Source organism: Podarcis cretensis (genome assembly GCF_951804945.1).
Source record: "Podarcis cretensis genome assembly, chromosome: 9".
Classification (NCBI taxonomy): Eukaryota; Metazoa; Chordata; class Lepidosauria; order Squamata; family Lacertidae; genus Podarcis; species Podarcis cretensis.
The window spans coordinates 46,079,033-46,095,368 of NC_137178.1; the positions used below are offsets into that span (position 1 = coordinate 46,079,033).

Sequence of the window (16,336 nt, forward strand, 5' to 3'; positions counted from 1 at the left end):
ATTATCACGCCTGAGCTCCTGCTCTTGTTTGATAGAGCCAAGTGAAGCTGCTCTGTTGCATACGGACACCAGTAAGTGATCAATATCCAACATACTTGTGGTGGAGCAAACTTGCAGACGAAGATGACAAAGAGAAGGAGAAGTGACTCATTGTACACAAACCTCATATACAGCTCTTAGAGCAAATGGATGAAGGATCCAGAAGAAGTCTGTATCCCTATAGACTACTCTAAGAGTACTGCTCCTATTCACCAAGCGAGTCTGAGACAGGGGAGTTGGTTATGGCTTGTATGCATTCCATAGAAATAATGCTTTTGCTGAAATTACCGAAAACTATATGGATTGTTGCCCAAAATTGCTGCTTGGTGGCCTGCATTTCTCACCTAATTTGGGTATAGTTTTTTATTTGTCTCAAAAGAAAAATGTTGCCAAGGGTTTGAAGGCAGCTATACCCATAAGAATCATTACAGCATTCAGGGTAAAAGTTGGTTATGAGAGTCTTTATTTTGCAACCTATACATAAACATAAAAAAGAAAACTGCAGTATACTTTAATGTTACATAAGATAATCATTAAATTTAGTTATTAAACCTATTGAAATTAAATGCAAAGAAGAAACCATTTTTTTCTTGCAATTAACTGCAGATAAAAATCAGGGAAAACAGTTAACACACAGTTGAAATTAAACAACTGCTTGCATAATATTACACAGGTTCTTTCAATTTTATTATGGCACAAAGCCACAGGTCTGATATGAATGAAGGTAGTGGAGTTTTAGAACGTCTACACAATTAATTAACATGCTAACATAAATATAGTGATTAAAATAATTTTCTCTACAGTCAATTTTGAATGCAACCCTACTTAAGAATTATAATGTATTCTACGTGGTAATTACATAACAATGGGGTGGGGGGTGGGAAATAACGTATTTCTCCATTCCAGCAGCAGTACCTATATTGATATTAAATTTGGAATTTGGAAATGCTCGGCTAATGCCTAATAATCTTATATTGGTATGCATGCTATAAATCTTTCTATTTCTATTTTGCAAGGCACCTTACAATAATTCCTCTAAAAATTTGAACTAATATCCAAACAGGGCATGAATTAGGAGAGAGATGCAAAATTAGTTTAAGTCTGGAAACTAAAAAGTCACAGTTAGGGTTCAAAAGCATTTCTTAGGGCACGTGTCATTCTCCAACACAGTAATATAAAAACACACTCTTTATGCAAAGTTTTCCCGTTAAAATATGTTAAACTAAAATTTATGGTTAGAATACTATAGAAATAAAAGTAAAATCATCAGGCCGCCTGCACGCGTAACAAGCTTACATGATTTTGACATGAACAAGGAAGAAATAAAAGAACAAAAGGACAACAAAACTTTAGATTTGCAGAATCTATACTTTTCCTGGTTTACTGCATTTAAAATGTCATTTCAAGATGGTAGTAATTTCAGAGTCAAAAACATAACAGTTGCAAACACAAAGGAGGACCTGACACCTTCTTCTATAGTCACAGTTTCTCCACTCCTCTGGTAAATTATAGGCTGGCGACAGGTTATTTCCTTAATCAAACTTTCCTTATTGTGCCCATGCAAAGAAGTCCACATGGCCTTAATCACTGCTAAAGTTTAAGTTGCTTTGCTTATCACAGAGCACCTGCTGGAAGCGGCCATACACACACAATTCCAAACAGAAGATGTCTTTTTCATGGAAGGTTTTAAGTTTGGTTGTCCTTATGATTATCTGCACATATTATTATTTTTTTAGTAGCACACATATGTTTCTTTCTTCAGGCTAGACTCCAGTGTGTTTTCTTCTGCTCAACGGCATATAAAAACAACACATAATATAATGCTTTTCATTTAAACAAAGGAAGTCTATGACTCCAGCTTCAATATTTCAAATAATCATACAAAATATACATGTTGTTTAGAATCCTTTTGACCTTCGAAGGTATAGGAATTTTCTGGGGCGTCATCTTGTAGAAAGAGACAATTTAGTCACAGCTAAAAGCATCAAATATATCCTTCGTGGTCATCATCGTCATCATCGTCCCCTTCATCCTCGTCGTCATCTTCAATTTCATCTTCATCATTCATCATATCGTCATCCTCATCATCCGTCCATTCATGGAAATCACCGCTGGCAAAATCACCTGATGTTTCCAGATCAATAGCTAAAGGAGAATATAGCTGCATTACTTTGTGTCAAGTATTATTTAATGCTATTTTTTAATAGGTAAGATCATTGTTTTCCTAATTTTTTTGGGGGGGTGGGGAGTATATTTCTGGCCCAAGCAGTGGCGTAGCGTGGGGGTGCAGGGGGGCTGGCCGCACGGGGCGCAACATCTGGGGGTTAGGGTTAGGGTGCGCAAATCCATGGGTTAGGGGGCGCAAATCCATGGGTTAGGGGGCGCAAATTACTTGCCTTGCCCTGGGTGCTGACAACCCACACTACGCCACTGGGCCCAAGGGAGTTCAGAATCCAACTACTCAAAGAGCTGCTGTCCCTTTGGAGTCTTGCTAAGGCTGCATCCTAAAGTTGCTTTCATTGCAATTGACAATGCCATTGTCTGACTCCAAGGCACAAGTTTAACCATCTACTACAAAATGCATTTTGAAAAAGACTAGCAAAAACACTGGTAAGGAATACTGATAACTCAAGATGAGAGATATATATTTTGTCATTAAGTATAAATACAAAATGGGCTTGTCAAAACTAATTTTAATTATTGCAAGAAACAAGCAGAAAATAACAGCTTCTAATTAGGAAACCCCAAAAAAGTGTGAGATGATGTTTTGAGTTGTGCTGTGTTTTATTATGTAAAAGGCTTATAACTGTGAAGGTGTAGATCACAATCTACGGGGGGGGGGGGGAGGGCTGATTTTGCACAACAGTCCTGTATCAGCAAATACTTTACTTGGAAATTTGCCTAATCAACAGAAAAATTGGGCTTGAGGCAGCTATGAATGATCAGTTTTTAAATACAGTTGCTTTAAAAGCAAGTATCATCTATGTATTAAGAGAGATTCCAATTCTATCTACCAAGGAAATCAGATAACAGGCTATACTCTAGGTGGTAAATTCAGACCTCAAAGATCAGCTGTGGGGGGACCTGACAAACTTTTCTCATCCAAACAACTGGAAATGGAATTATGTGATTTACCACAGTCTGCAGCTCCATGTGTTCTGGATCCTGTTACCTCGTTGCCATATCTGTCCACGCACCAGCACTGTCCTGCACTTCCATGGCACTGAGTTGGCTTGTAGTAACCATCTTCATCACATAAAGGTATATACTGCCCTGTGCAATAGACAAAAACATTACCAGGGATGTGCAGTGCCTCTTGCAATATAAATGTCCTGGTTTCAACCAAGCAATCCCTGAATAGCTCAGTCGGTAGAGCACAAGACTCTTAATCTCTCAAGGTTGTGGGTTCAAGCCCCACATTGGGCAAAAGATTCCTGCGCTATATTACCCTTGTGATCCCTTCTAACTCTACAATTCTATGAAACTTGTGAATCTGCGTATAATTTTTCTGTTGTTTCTCCCATTTCATTCTCAGGTTAAGTACTAATACAGTGGTAAGGTAAAGGTAAAGGTAAAGGTACCCCTGCCCATACGGGCCAGTCTTGACAGACTCTGGGGTTGTGCGCCCATCTCACTCAAGAGGCCAGGGGCCAGCGCTGTCCGGAGACACTTCCGGGTCACGTGGCCAGCGTGACATTGCTGCTCTGGCCAGAGCCAGAGCCAGAGCCGCACACGGAAACGCCGTTTACCTTCCCGCTGGTAAGCGGTCCCTATTTATCTACTTGCACCCGGAGGTGCTTTCGAACTGCTAGGTTGGCAGGCGCTGGGACCGAGCAGCGGGAGCGCACCCCGCCGCAGGGATTCGAACCGCCGACCTTTCGATCGGCAAGCCCTAGGCGCTGAGGCTTTAACCCACAGCGCCACCTGCGTCCCCAATACAGTGGTACCTCGGGTTAAAAACTTAATTCGTTCTGGAGGTCCGTTCTTAACCTGAAACTGTTCTTAACTTGAGATACCACTTTACCTAATGGGACCTCCCACTGCTGCCGCACGATTTCTGTTCTCATCCTGAAGCAAAGTTCTTAACCCGAGGTACAATTTCTGGGTTAGCGGAGTCTGTAACCTGAAGCGTCTGTAACCTGAAGCATCTCTAACGCGAGGTACCACTGTGCTTGTAAAGGTTTCAATAAATATCAAAGCATATTTCCCAATTGCTTGCCATAAAAGGTCTCTCTGTTCTACCAGGAAAGAAATGTCTACATTGTCTTTTCCTTGTTCTACTGATACCTAATTCATATTGTATTTTTTCAAATGTTTGAATAGGGTTAAGATACTCTGCAAGGGATGTATTTCATGTTGGTTGCCATGGAAGAGTAACAGTGGCAAAGCCCAACTGAATTCAAAAGTCACTGAGTTCAATGGGACTTACTGTCAGGTAAGTATGTACAGGATTGCTACCTAAATTCTACTTAAGTTTATTAAGTATATCAGAATAAGAATACAATTTATTTTAAACACTGTAACATATGCAACAAATCTGGAGATAATTGCTTCAATTTAAAATACGAAGTCTTTAACTCTGATTATAATTATGCAAACTTTTAGATTCAATGAACAATTATTCACGTAAGAGATTTGAAGGAAATATTAAACAGAACATTTAAAACCATATGTTATTTTACGACTGAATCATTTATCCCTTCTTTTCGCAGTAGGTTTTATAAAGTGAAAAAAATGACATTATAGTACTGTAATAAAACATATGTAATATCTTGGAACTGATAAGGTAATAAAAGTAAGTTTAATGGTTTTCAAAGACTTTATAAATTCTGTTACTGGAATTTAGTTTGGTCCATCATTTTAGGATTCATATTGATTTTCTGTTGCAGTTTCGCTAGAGTTATTTATGTAAGCAATAAAAGCTTCAAAAGAATGATCTATGACTTACCTAGGAGCTTCCTTCCCCCTTGCTGTTTCTGAATGTTGCTGAGCTCTGTCTGGCAAGGTGGGTCTAGAATGATGACATTAGATAAGTTAAACTTCAGTTATGTGTGAGAATTTAGAAATGGCTTGCTCTGCCTACGATTTAACTTCAAGTATAGGATTTAAAAATGGCTTACTCTCACTGACATTGTTATTATTAACAGATGTGAACTGGAAGCCGGTTCTTCTACAGTCAGAAAGTAAGAACAGTTTTGCTGTTTTAGAAAAAATACATATCTAGCCCAGCATTCTGACTTCATCAGAGGTCTTCCTCCAGATACCTCTATGACACTTGTAAGCAAAGCATAGCATCATCAATCTTTCACAACTAACATCTGTTAAAAAGAGGATACATGGGATGGTACTAAAGTTTTACTGAAAGTGGACCCACTGAAATTAATGGACCCAATTTAGTTATGTTTACAAGTTTCAGCGGGTCTGCTCTGTTTTAAACTTCGTTGAATACCACCCTTGGCCTTTGACCTAGACTGTTGACCATCTGATAGACCTACTAACCAGACCTTGCCTGATATTCTTTAAGGCTATTGTAGTATTTTCTTTAAAAAAACAGTCTGAAAACTGCCAGATGATGATTAATTGCAATAAACAGTTTGACCATAGAAACTCTGCACTTTTAAATCTGCATTGGTTCCCAGTCTATTTCCAGGTCTTTCCCCAGGCTATTGTAAGTAATTGAACTCACAAATTAAATATTGTGAAGTGTGAAATAATATTTTGTGAACCTACTCTCACCATGAATCCTAGTATTATGAGGAGAAACAATTATCTTTATCCATCTAAGGTTTCCCCCCCTCATTATTAGCATCCTTGCACTTAGTAGATGGGGAAATATTTAAAATGTTTTAACTCTGTGCAATCTTGACTTTAATATCTATTCATCTGTATAACTCTTAGTAGTCACTGATCAGCAGAATTCTACTAAAATAATATTGGATAAGTGAATCCTGAAACAATTTTATTTATTTATGCATGTGCATACACGTGTTTGCTTTAATTGCTATTATCTGGGTCACAAGCAGAAGAAAAGTCTCAAAATACAAGTACATTAGAATGCTGTGTCTTTAGAGTAACTCTACAATGCAATCATATTTCACAAATCTGAATTTCCTTGAGCACAGTACAAGGTTAAATACTTTCAAGTCCCGTTCATTTCAATAGAAAAGTTAAGCACACACTTAAACCTTTTGCATTGAAATTGAAAAGTTCTTAATACTGGCTGGATTGAGCTGTTTGTGTGTGCGTGTGCGCGCGCGCTTGTGTTCAACAGCTGCATCACTTTCACTGATTTCCTCTATTGTCAATAGCTTTGCTATTGAGCTAAATTTAAGACTAAGTCCATGTTACTTTTGATTTTGTTTTATTATATACCAAGGTTACAATTGACTAAAATTGTGTTACTGCTTGTTTAGTCCAAACAATGCTGAAATGCTACTGATTGTTGCAAATTCTGCAGTTTTTAATGGAATACACAATCATAAAATCTGTTCAGTATATATATTGAACAAATTTTATGATTTTTTAATATATCTGTTGCAGAAGACTTCAAACATCAATAGACCTTTTGTGCATTAGTCATGCAAATGAGAGAATCAATACAGATTGAAATGCAAACTGACTATTCATGCAGATCAATCTGTATTTACCCTTCATTTTCGATTTTGAAATTTACCTTGGGGGAAAATAGAAAGATAAACAAAATGCTTGAATGGGTTATGGAGATTCTGTTTAGAAACAGCCTCCTTAGAAAGGGGTGGCTGTGTGACAAGAAATATGCCAATTCTATAGATACTAAATTGAGAAACAAAGTATCCAACACAAGCCAGAGAATCAGAAGACAAACCCAACTATTAGAAAGAAATTGCTATGCTTATCAGTAGCACTTTTTGTAAGTTTATTATAAAACAACCCTATTATATACCTTTTATCTAGTGTGTATTTTTTATACTGGGTTGCTGAAGAGTGATCCTTCTTTAAGCAGACGACTTTGTGCAAGGGATGGTGTCAGAGTTTTCCTGACACACTTTATTTCACCCTGTATTAGAGGGAAACCTACCCAACAGGAGTCATGTTTTAGTAATTTGCAATAGGAAGCAGGAGACAAGGAAGCCCTATTGCATTATCACAATGCCTTTTATGGATCTCTGGATCCTACCCACTGTAACTTTTCACAGCCCCTTAAAAAGTGGATTTGTCACAGAAACTCTTACTTTTCCATAACCTTATATAAGATTTAATCACACACACACAAACACACACACACACACACACACACACAGAGAGAGAGAGAGAGAGAGAGAGAGAGAACTAAGAGTTAAATGTCTAACATCAAGATTTTCAAGTTGTTCTAGCATTGTACCTTGCTGTCTCTGAAAGCAGTAGCACCACTCATTGTTAGATATCAAACTGTCTTTGTAAGTGTCACAAGAGTTGAAGAATGCCTTGGTGCACTGTTCATTCTTGTCAAGGTAAATGCTTCCAAGCTCTGACTGGTCCAGTAGGAGGTCGTAGTTCGTATCAAGCCTGTTAAACATCCAGCCAAGAGAGTCCTTGCAAATTGGCAAAATGCTGGTATCAAATCCTAAGAGGCAGAAATACAAAGAATTTGAATGAGAGAAAGATTCAGCTAGTTCACAACTTGGCAAAGCCAGGTAACTCATGGAAACATCTTTATCAGTCAAAAATAAGTTCAGAGTATGTGCTGATGACCAGCTTGTAAAAGTAACATGATAACTGCATAAAAACAAGAGTATCTGCATCTATTACTTAACATAGCATTTAATCTCAAGACACTTGACAACATATGCTTGCTTGAAAATTCTAGGCATGCAACAGTGGGAAATAATTATTGCACCCTGACTTGCAATGCTGACATCCATAAAATGAGAAGTAACTGAGTAAGACTGGGTATGTACCCGGGAAGACTGGTATGGTTATATAAAATTGGTAAGAAAGGGAGACTGAAGTCCAGATAAAAACAGTGGAGAATGACACAAGGAACCATAAAGAAAGCATTGTGCTGCTACTTTGGCTTCCTACGTAGAAAGGTATGCCAGTCTTCCTTCTTGCTCTCAAGGAAAGCAGACTGAGGAGAGCTAGTTTGGACTAAGTTTCCCAGGGGTTTTTTTGGGGTGTTTGGGAAGGTAGGGGATAAAAAAACATTGCGTCTTTTTAAGAGCACCCTCTGGCACGACAGAAGACAAATCTCTCAAACTGGATTCCTTATGATTGATAAGCTAGGTCTGGTTTGTAAGTTCTGCAAAAAGCATACTGTTCTTACATAGGTGAAAAAAATAGGAGGACCCTGTGCCTTTTCACATGCAGCCAGTAAAGCAGTCCCAAGGGGAGAGGGGTTTCTATTGGGGGGAGGAAACTGGGACAAGCACCCTGAACAGTGCTCTAATTAAGTTGCAGCCTGCCTTTCTGTCAAACAAACAAACAAACAAACAAAGCAAGAGATAAGTCTACTCATCTACTCCCTCTCATCTAGCTTGGCCAAAGTATGATCGCCTACTTTGAACAGGAAATGTTCTTGGTCTGAATTTTCTGACACTAACGTAAGACCAGAGATCACTAACAAGATGCCATAAAAGATTTTGGGAAGTCCTGTGTTAACAGTTGTTGTTGTTGTTTAGTCGTTTAGTCGTGTCCAACTCTTCGTGACCCCATGAACCAGAGCACGCAAGGCACTCCTATCTTCCACTGCCTCCTGCAGTTTAGTAAAACTCATGTTCGTAGCTTCGAGAACACTGTCCAACCATCTTGCCCTCTGTCATCCCCTTCTCCTTGTGCCCTCCATCTTTCCCAACATCAGGGTCTTTTCCAGGGAGTCTTCTCTTCTCATGAGGTGGCCAAAGTATTGGAGTCTCAGCTTCAGGATCTGTCCTTCCAGTGAGCACTCAGGGCTGATTTCCTTAAGAATGGATAGGTTTGATCTTCATGCAGTCCAGGGGGCTCTCAAGAGTCTCCTCCAGCACCATAATTCAAAAGCATCAATTCTTCTGCGATCAGCCTTCTTTATGGTCCAGCTCTCACTTCCATACATCACTACTCGGAAAACCATAGTACCGGCAGGCAAATATTCTAGGTAATATTTTATTATTATTTATCCTAATATAAAGAAACTGAAATCACAGAGAACAACACAATTTTCAAGCTGGGCTGTCACAAGCAAAGCAAGAATTATACATGCCGACACCTGACCATATCAAAAAGCCAATTCATGCGAAGTTCCACGGATGTTTTCAGCATGATTTGCTCCCTGTATGCATCACCAGTGCAGCTTGTAGTGTAGGGTGCAGCTATTACATGGCAAAATCCTAAAAAGACTCATCCTTGAAAACAGAAAGATGTGAAGAACTAAAATCCTGTGATGGCTGGGAACTAAAGACAGAAACTTCAAAAATGCTGTAGAAAATCAAGCAAACGGCACAAATGGCCCAAAGCGTTCCCTTAAGGAGAGAAGGGAATTTGTCACCTTCAGTTTTAATCTCACATCCAGTGCCCATATTGTCTACCAAGCACCCGTCACAATAGGAAGGAGAATGCTGAGAAGATATTCATACAAAACTGCAGCAAAACGCAACTGCTTAATATACAGCAACAGAGTATTTAAATACAGTATAAAGAGGTATAAAATATTGTTTGGATGCAAAGTGATTAACTCTCAAATACTCGTACTGAACGCTGTTCCTGTAGAAACAAAATTGAGACTACTGAAGTACGAGGCTGTGGCTAGCTGAATAAATACCAATGGCCTGTATGGGACTGCAAGCTAGAACACAATTTGAATTGACGTAATGAACACTGAACTCAGACCCAATTACATCTACTTAAGAGAACCAACTTGCAAAGTAAAGTATGGTAACTTGGCTCAATATTTATTAAAAGTGTCTACATATCATTCTCTAGCATCTCTTGTTAAAATATACCAAAGCCACATATTTTTGACCATGCTGAGTAGGATCTGTACACAGCCTAGACGAGGCACTGAGGGATGCAGTGACTGGAGATAACTAAAGGAAAATGAGAGTTCCTGACCATGCCTGAAGACATCAAACACACCAAAATATACATTATCTGCTGCAGGATCTCTAAGGGAAGAGTTATATTGACCTGTTTTCAAATGCTTTCCCATTTTCAGAATAAAATAACCTCCAGCAACAAGAAGAAATTCTTTGTGGTTTCAAATCCTGAAAAATCTTCACCAAAAATTTGTGTTATTTATTGTTTAGGTTGGCAGAAGTTACCTGAAGTTACCTACAGTATCTTGTATGCCCTCTTCTGTTTGAGGAACTGCTTAGCATCAAAATACAACTTACCTTACTCCCCCCTCCGCCTCCTCTAAAATGTGGCTTAAACGAGCCAGTTTTATTTTAAAGAAAAAATCTGAGGTGTGCCAGCTGCCTGCTAGAAATTTCTCCTCTTAGCTACTATTTGTGTGAAGGTGGTGTTTATTGTAAAAAAGCTACTTCTGGAGCAAATAGCAGCCAGTGAAATATAAACCTGGTCTGAAATATGGCCTCTGGTCCAATTGCGGGTACTTTCAACCAAACAAAACCATTCCGTATTATTTTATTGTGCTCCTCCGATAAAATTACCCTTTCCAAAGTAACAATTCCATACTCTCACTCAGTTTTCTGATAGCCACACTCCCTGCCATGCACATATAATGATGTTCTCATCCAATAGCACAAAAAAGGCAGTAAATCCCTTGCCACATGTAAACCGTAGTGAAGGGAACTGTGGTCTTTCAACAACTCTCGGCATCCTTAACAAACTACAGTTCCCAGAATTATTTGGGGGAAGCCATGACGGTAAATTGGTATGGTACTGTTTTAAATGCACAGTCCAGATGGGGCCAGGTGTGTGCAACAGCTGTAGTTATGGGAGGAAAGGGTGGTTGTCTTCATATGTTGCAGAGCTGAGCTGTGGTATGTAAACCTAGTTGAGCCAGGGGTGTCTGAAATTAAACCCAGTCAATGACAGTGTGCAGCTGGAAGTGGAAGGTGTTGATCACCTCTAACACATGTGGCGGATTCAGTTGTTGGTCTTTTTCACCCACACTTCAGGGCACTAAATGGACCCTTTTATTTATTAATTATTGAATTAATATCTTGCCTTTCCTCCGAGGAGCTCAGCCTGGCACAAATGGCTCTTCCCCTCTCCTTGCTCTCCTTACAACAGCCCTCTGAGACAGATTAGGCTGAGAGGTAATGAGTGGCCCAATGTAACTCAGTAAGCTTCCTGGCTCATGGGGGGTGGGATTTGAACCCAGTTTTCTGGGTTCTAGTATGATCTTCTAATCACTGCACCACATAGAAATGCAGGCAGCTGCCTTATATTGAGATCACTGGCCCACGGAGATGAGCCTTCACCTGGGATAGGTGGACTTCAAACATATAGGATCTACACCCCATTTCCCAATAATTCCCTGAAGTCCACCAGCAAGATCTATGTGTAAAACAGTGAGAAGACTTGTATCTCAGCCTAGAACTGATCTCGTAGTCCTTTTACACAAAAAAATCCATTTCTTGTTTTCCCTTCAGGTTTCTTTCTGTCAGAAGCCTAATTTGGAGTTGCTGTTGTTGCTAAACACCTGAGAATCAGAAATCCTTGGTGGTCTTCTGCAAATGTGAAAGTTTATTCATAGTCAGGGAAGAGGAGGCAACAGTTCAGACTTTTGGCCCCTATGGCAAAATTTGTCAATCTGGTACTTTAGTCACATCATCTCTTCTACTTGCCTAACCCTCCCCCCTTTTTGCACTAGGTTGCACTGGATAAGTCCCCCCCCCCTCACACTGGGCTACTGACCATTTGAGAAAGAAACTTCTCCCTTAGACAATTTGGAGAATATAAGCCTTTCACATTATGTCATTCAGACAAACTTAACAACCAGCAAACAAAGAAGCAAGGAGGACTTCTGAATATGATTAGAAGTCTGCTTTACCCCTCTGGAAAAAAACATAGACCAACCAGATTTAAACCAGAAATGTTTTTGTCAACTATTAAACTGCTAATTTGGGTTCTCCCTACCCACTGCTGCACAAAAGAATATTCTTTCGTTTGGCTTAGGTTGCACCACTTGGCTATTTACTAACTTGGCACACGTACAGGGTCATTAAAAGCTTTTCCTCCTTCCAGGAAACCTGCCATTGGGCTGAGTTCCAAAGGAAGTACTGAATTCCACACATCGCCATAAATGTCTTTCGCACTTCACAGCACTCGGCATTTCCTCCACTAGGAATTCACCAGCGAAACCTTATAGGGAAAAGAATGTATATCGGCAAATATTTTTGTTTTCTCTCTGGGGATAAATGTTGAATCCTGAGTGTTTCAAAATACAGGTTTGACAAATAAAGCTGTGCCAACTTTCTTCCCTTCCTTTGGCACGTGAATAAGGAGGAAGCTAAAATAAGTCGGGTAATTCCATGAAAATCTCAACCTGCAGACTCCTTTTTTCATTTTCATATATAGTAAACATTCTCTATATCATTTTAAAGATAATTTCCCAAAGTTTCATTATCTGGCAGCAGTTCTTCAAAATGGCATTTTACACATGAGTGAAACAACCAGAAGCATGACATGTAAAATGACTCAGAATTTCCCTAATTTTTTTCTTTTTCTAAAGTTCAGTAAAAGACCTCTGACTTGTGTTGGTACGCTTTATGGGACTGATGTAGCAAGTATGCCAGAGGCACCATGATTTTATTTATGGTGAAGGGCTAGATATAAACCTCCAGAATAAATAGATAAAGTACACATGTTCAGATTTATGGAAAGCTTTAACAATACATAGGAGCTTCATTTGTTGCCAGGCTCCTAAGGGAGAGAGAAGCAGGGGGAAGAGGATTAAGTACTGATTACTTCTATGCTGCAGTTAATGAATTGAGACACAGAAATTAGGTGCAAGATAAACCTTGATGCCCTGATCCCATCTGGAGACATGACACATAGTTAGGCACATGAGCTACAAAGTCCCTGGTTCATCTCTCAACTCAGCTGGATAATACTAGGTACTTTAGACAAGCCACTTTTCTGATGGCCACTGGGATGCTAGCCTACATGACAGGGTTTCAGCAACATAATATGCACAAAGGAACAGATCTGAGTTCCCTAAACCCTACAATATAAATGCTACTTATTTATTAAATCATGCCTACCCTTCCTCATAATGGAGCCCAGGGTGGCAGATAAGTGATAATGCCATAAAAAATCTGAAAAACAGCACAGCTGAAGGCTGGGAAAGATCTCAGCTTAAAAGGCTTTTTGAAAGAGGAAGGTCTTCATTAGGTGCTAAAAATACAACAGAAACTGTGTGTGACTAATATTCAAGGGTAGGTCTAAAAGGTAGGTCTAAACAGATGTCCTGATAAGATGGTATCTGCAGGAGTCCCTCACCTACAGAGCACAGTAATTAATTGAGGGTGTATGGGGTGAGGTGATCTTTCAGGTATCTGGTAATGTATACTAACAAGGGAGTAAAAGGAATCCAGTCACCTATGCAGCTTAAAAGGCCACTGTAAGAAAAATCGAAATATGAAAAACAACAAGCTGCTTGTGGGACACCATATTTGGTCCCGGTGATATTTGCCTTGTGATCGCAATTGAACAAAAGGGATCTGCAAGGACTGGGTTGGAAGCTACTTCACACAAACATTTTGCCACATGGTGCAGTGCTACACTGAGTGATAACGCTACTACACTCAAAGTTGGGTGAAGGAGTGGCATGCTTTATGAAATTTGCATTTTCCTAATGTTCCTCTATATGCATTTGTTTCATATGGAATCCATTTTAAATGCTGGTGTTTGGCACATTATTCCAGAAATGAACTGCAAGAATATTCCTTGTAAAATTACAGGGAACACAACAGTACTTTTAAAATGCAACCATTCCTAGTTTATATTACTTTCAATGCATCAAAAATATTTAGTATTTTAAGTATCTTTTACAGAGTGGGCCCTGGTTATTCCAGAACTATACCTCACCATTTACCCATAACAAACTGTGGTTGTAAAGAAGCCAAGCCGAGAGACACCAAAAAGAGTATTATTTTTTTAAAAAAATTCTTTCTGGTCCCTACAGAAGAATCTTAAGCCTGGATTGTGTGGGCACAAGACTCTGTTTTCTTGATTGCAACTGATGTTTAAGCTTGTCTTGTTTACATTTTGCATTGACTGGATTGTGAAATAATGGTGCACCAACTCTACTGTAAATCTTTAGAATGTAGAAGTAAGTAGCAGCCCAGCTTTCACATCCTGTACCACTCTATTTATTGTAGAGAAACGAATCCACATAAATACAGATTCATCTTTATTTCATTTTGACTATTTGCTATTATTGCTTCAGCATGAGTAATCACACAGAGCAATAACATTTTCAATTAAGTAACATAATAGGATTTCTTAGTAATGCAAATTTGCAGAAAGTAGAAGACCTAATCAAACAAAAGCATGCAAAAAATATCAGCACATCTAAAAAATGTTAATAGTAAAGGTATCAAGGTAGGCAGTCAGCAGCAGGCAAGCTCTATTAAACAAGACATGAGAGAAATTCACAGAGCTGGCCTGTTGTGTTAATGAAGGGTCCAAGTTCAGCGCTTACAAAATCTAATTTGCCTTGACTCCTCAGTGGGAAACCACTCTCAAAATGTATCACTGCATATAATAATTGCTGTTTTAAACAAATCCTACGAGTAATTACATAACCTGATATTCCACTTGTTTTTGATGCAACAGCAACAAAATCTTTTAAAGTTTCAAAGGATTTGCCCTGTTAATTGTTGTTGTTTAGTCGTTTAGTCATGTCCAACTCTTCGTGACTTCATGGACCAGAGCATGCAGGCACTCCTATCTTCCACTGCCTCCCGCAGTTTGGTCAAGCTCATGTTCGTAGCTTCGAGAACACTGTCCAGCCATCTCATCCCCTGTCGTCAATCTTTCCCAACATCAGGGTCTTTTCCAGGGAGTCTTCTCTTCTCCCTGGAAAGTATTGCAGCCTCAGCTTCAGGATCTGTCCTTCCAGTTAGCACTCAGGGCTGATTTCATTAAGAATGGATAGGTTTGATCTTCTTGCAGTCCATGGGACTCTCAAGAGTCTCCTCCAGCACCATAATTCAAAAGCATCAATTCTTTTGCAATCAGCCTTCTTTATGGTCCAGCTCTCACTTCCATACATCACTACTGGGAAAACCATAGCTTTAACTATACAGACCTTGGCAAGGTGATGTATCTGCTTTTTAAGATGCTGTCTAAGTTTGTCATTGCTTTTCTCCCAAGAAGCAGGCGTCTTTTAATTTCGTCACTGCTGTCACCATCTGCAGTGATCATGGAGCCCAAGAAAGTAAAATCTCTCACTGCCTCCATTTCTTCCCCTTCTATTTGCCAGGAGGTGATGGGCCCCTGTTAATAGTTCATCATTATTCACTTGTTGGATCCCCCCCCCCCGCCCCTTTGGAGCTTAATCATTCATACACTATTCCATTCATACAATGGGCTTGTCAGTATCTTCCTTTGTGTAACTGTAGAAACATTCACTAATGGTTATGGGCTACCATGCTGCAGTGACTGTATATCTGCCACTCAGCTCAAGTGAAGCACTTATTTTTTATCCTCTCCTTTCAAGGCAACTAATCATCAGCCTGTATCGAACCATTTCTTAGAACTGCATACCTGGCTGAACAATAGACTTGTGAATGACAACCCACACAAAACTCACTAGCTTGTTCTGAACTAAGTGATCATTTGAAGAAAGCCTGAAGAGATTGTTGCACATCAATACAAAGCCATGGCTCGATTTTCTGGAGGGCACCACAGTTGGAGAAAAAATTAACTTGTGGAAGGCATGCTTACATTTCTGAAGCAAGTGGTTATAAGCTAGTTTGAGACTCACTGGAAAAATAACACTAATGGATTTTTTAATTTAAAAAACCCCAGAAACTTAACATGCATTCTTTCAAAGAGATATCAAAAGATGCAAGTGCTTACTACTTCTTTCAGGTCTTTGTACAATTCTAGTCCTCTTCTGAATTCCGCTTTCATGAAGAGCCTTGAACCAATCTCGCAATCTGTTTGCAACCTCTCTGAACTCCAGGTCACTGCACACTGAAAAACAAAATGAAAAGCTTTGTAATTTTCCTGGGCTGCATATAAATTCAATCTTTCATGTTGTCGTAAACAAATGAAAACTAACAGATATTATTTTCTCTTTCAATATTATTTAAAATCCTCAGTATTTTAAAGATGCAATTTACATAGTGCTTTTGAAAAATGTCTAATGTATTGTTCTTCATAAGTA

The 16,336-nt window shown here is 39.1% G+C and overlaps 1 protein-coding gene across 2 annotated transcripts in view; it reads right to left on the reverse strand.

Moving 5' to 3' along the window:
* Positions 1-893: 893 nt before the first annotated feature.
* SPOCK3 (SPARC (osteonectin), cwcv and kazal like domains proteoglycan 3) overlaps positions 894-16,336 on the reverse strand; it is a 115,706-nt gene continuing 100,263 nt past the window's right edge. For both annotated transcript variants that reach the window (XM_079991422.1, XM_079991423.1), the window contains 5 exons: positions 16,027-16,143; positions 7,400-7,621; positions 4,988-5,050; positions 3,175-3,312; positions 894-2,184 (listed from right to left, as the gene is read on the reverse strand). In XM_079991422.1, the coding sequence (XP_079847548.1) occupies positions 2,024-2,184; positions 3,175-3,312; positions 4,988-5,050; positions 7,400-7,621; positions 16,027-16,143 (701 nt within the window). In that variant the 3' untranslated portion in view covers positions 894-2,023. The remainder of the gene's footprint in view (positions 2,185-3,174; positions 3,313-4,987; positions 5,051-7,399; positions 7,622-16,026; positions 16,144-16,336) is intronic.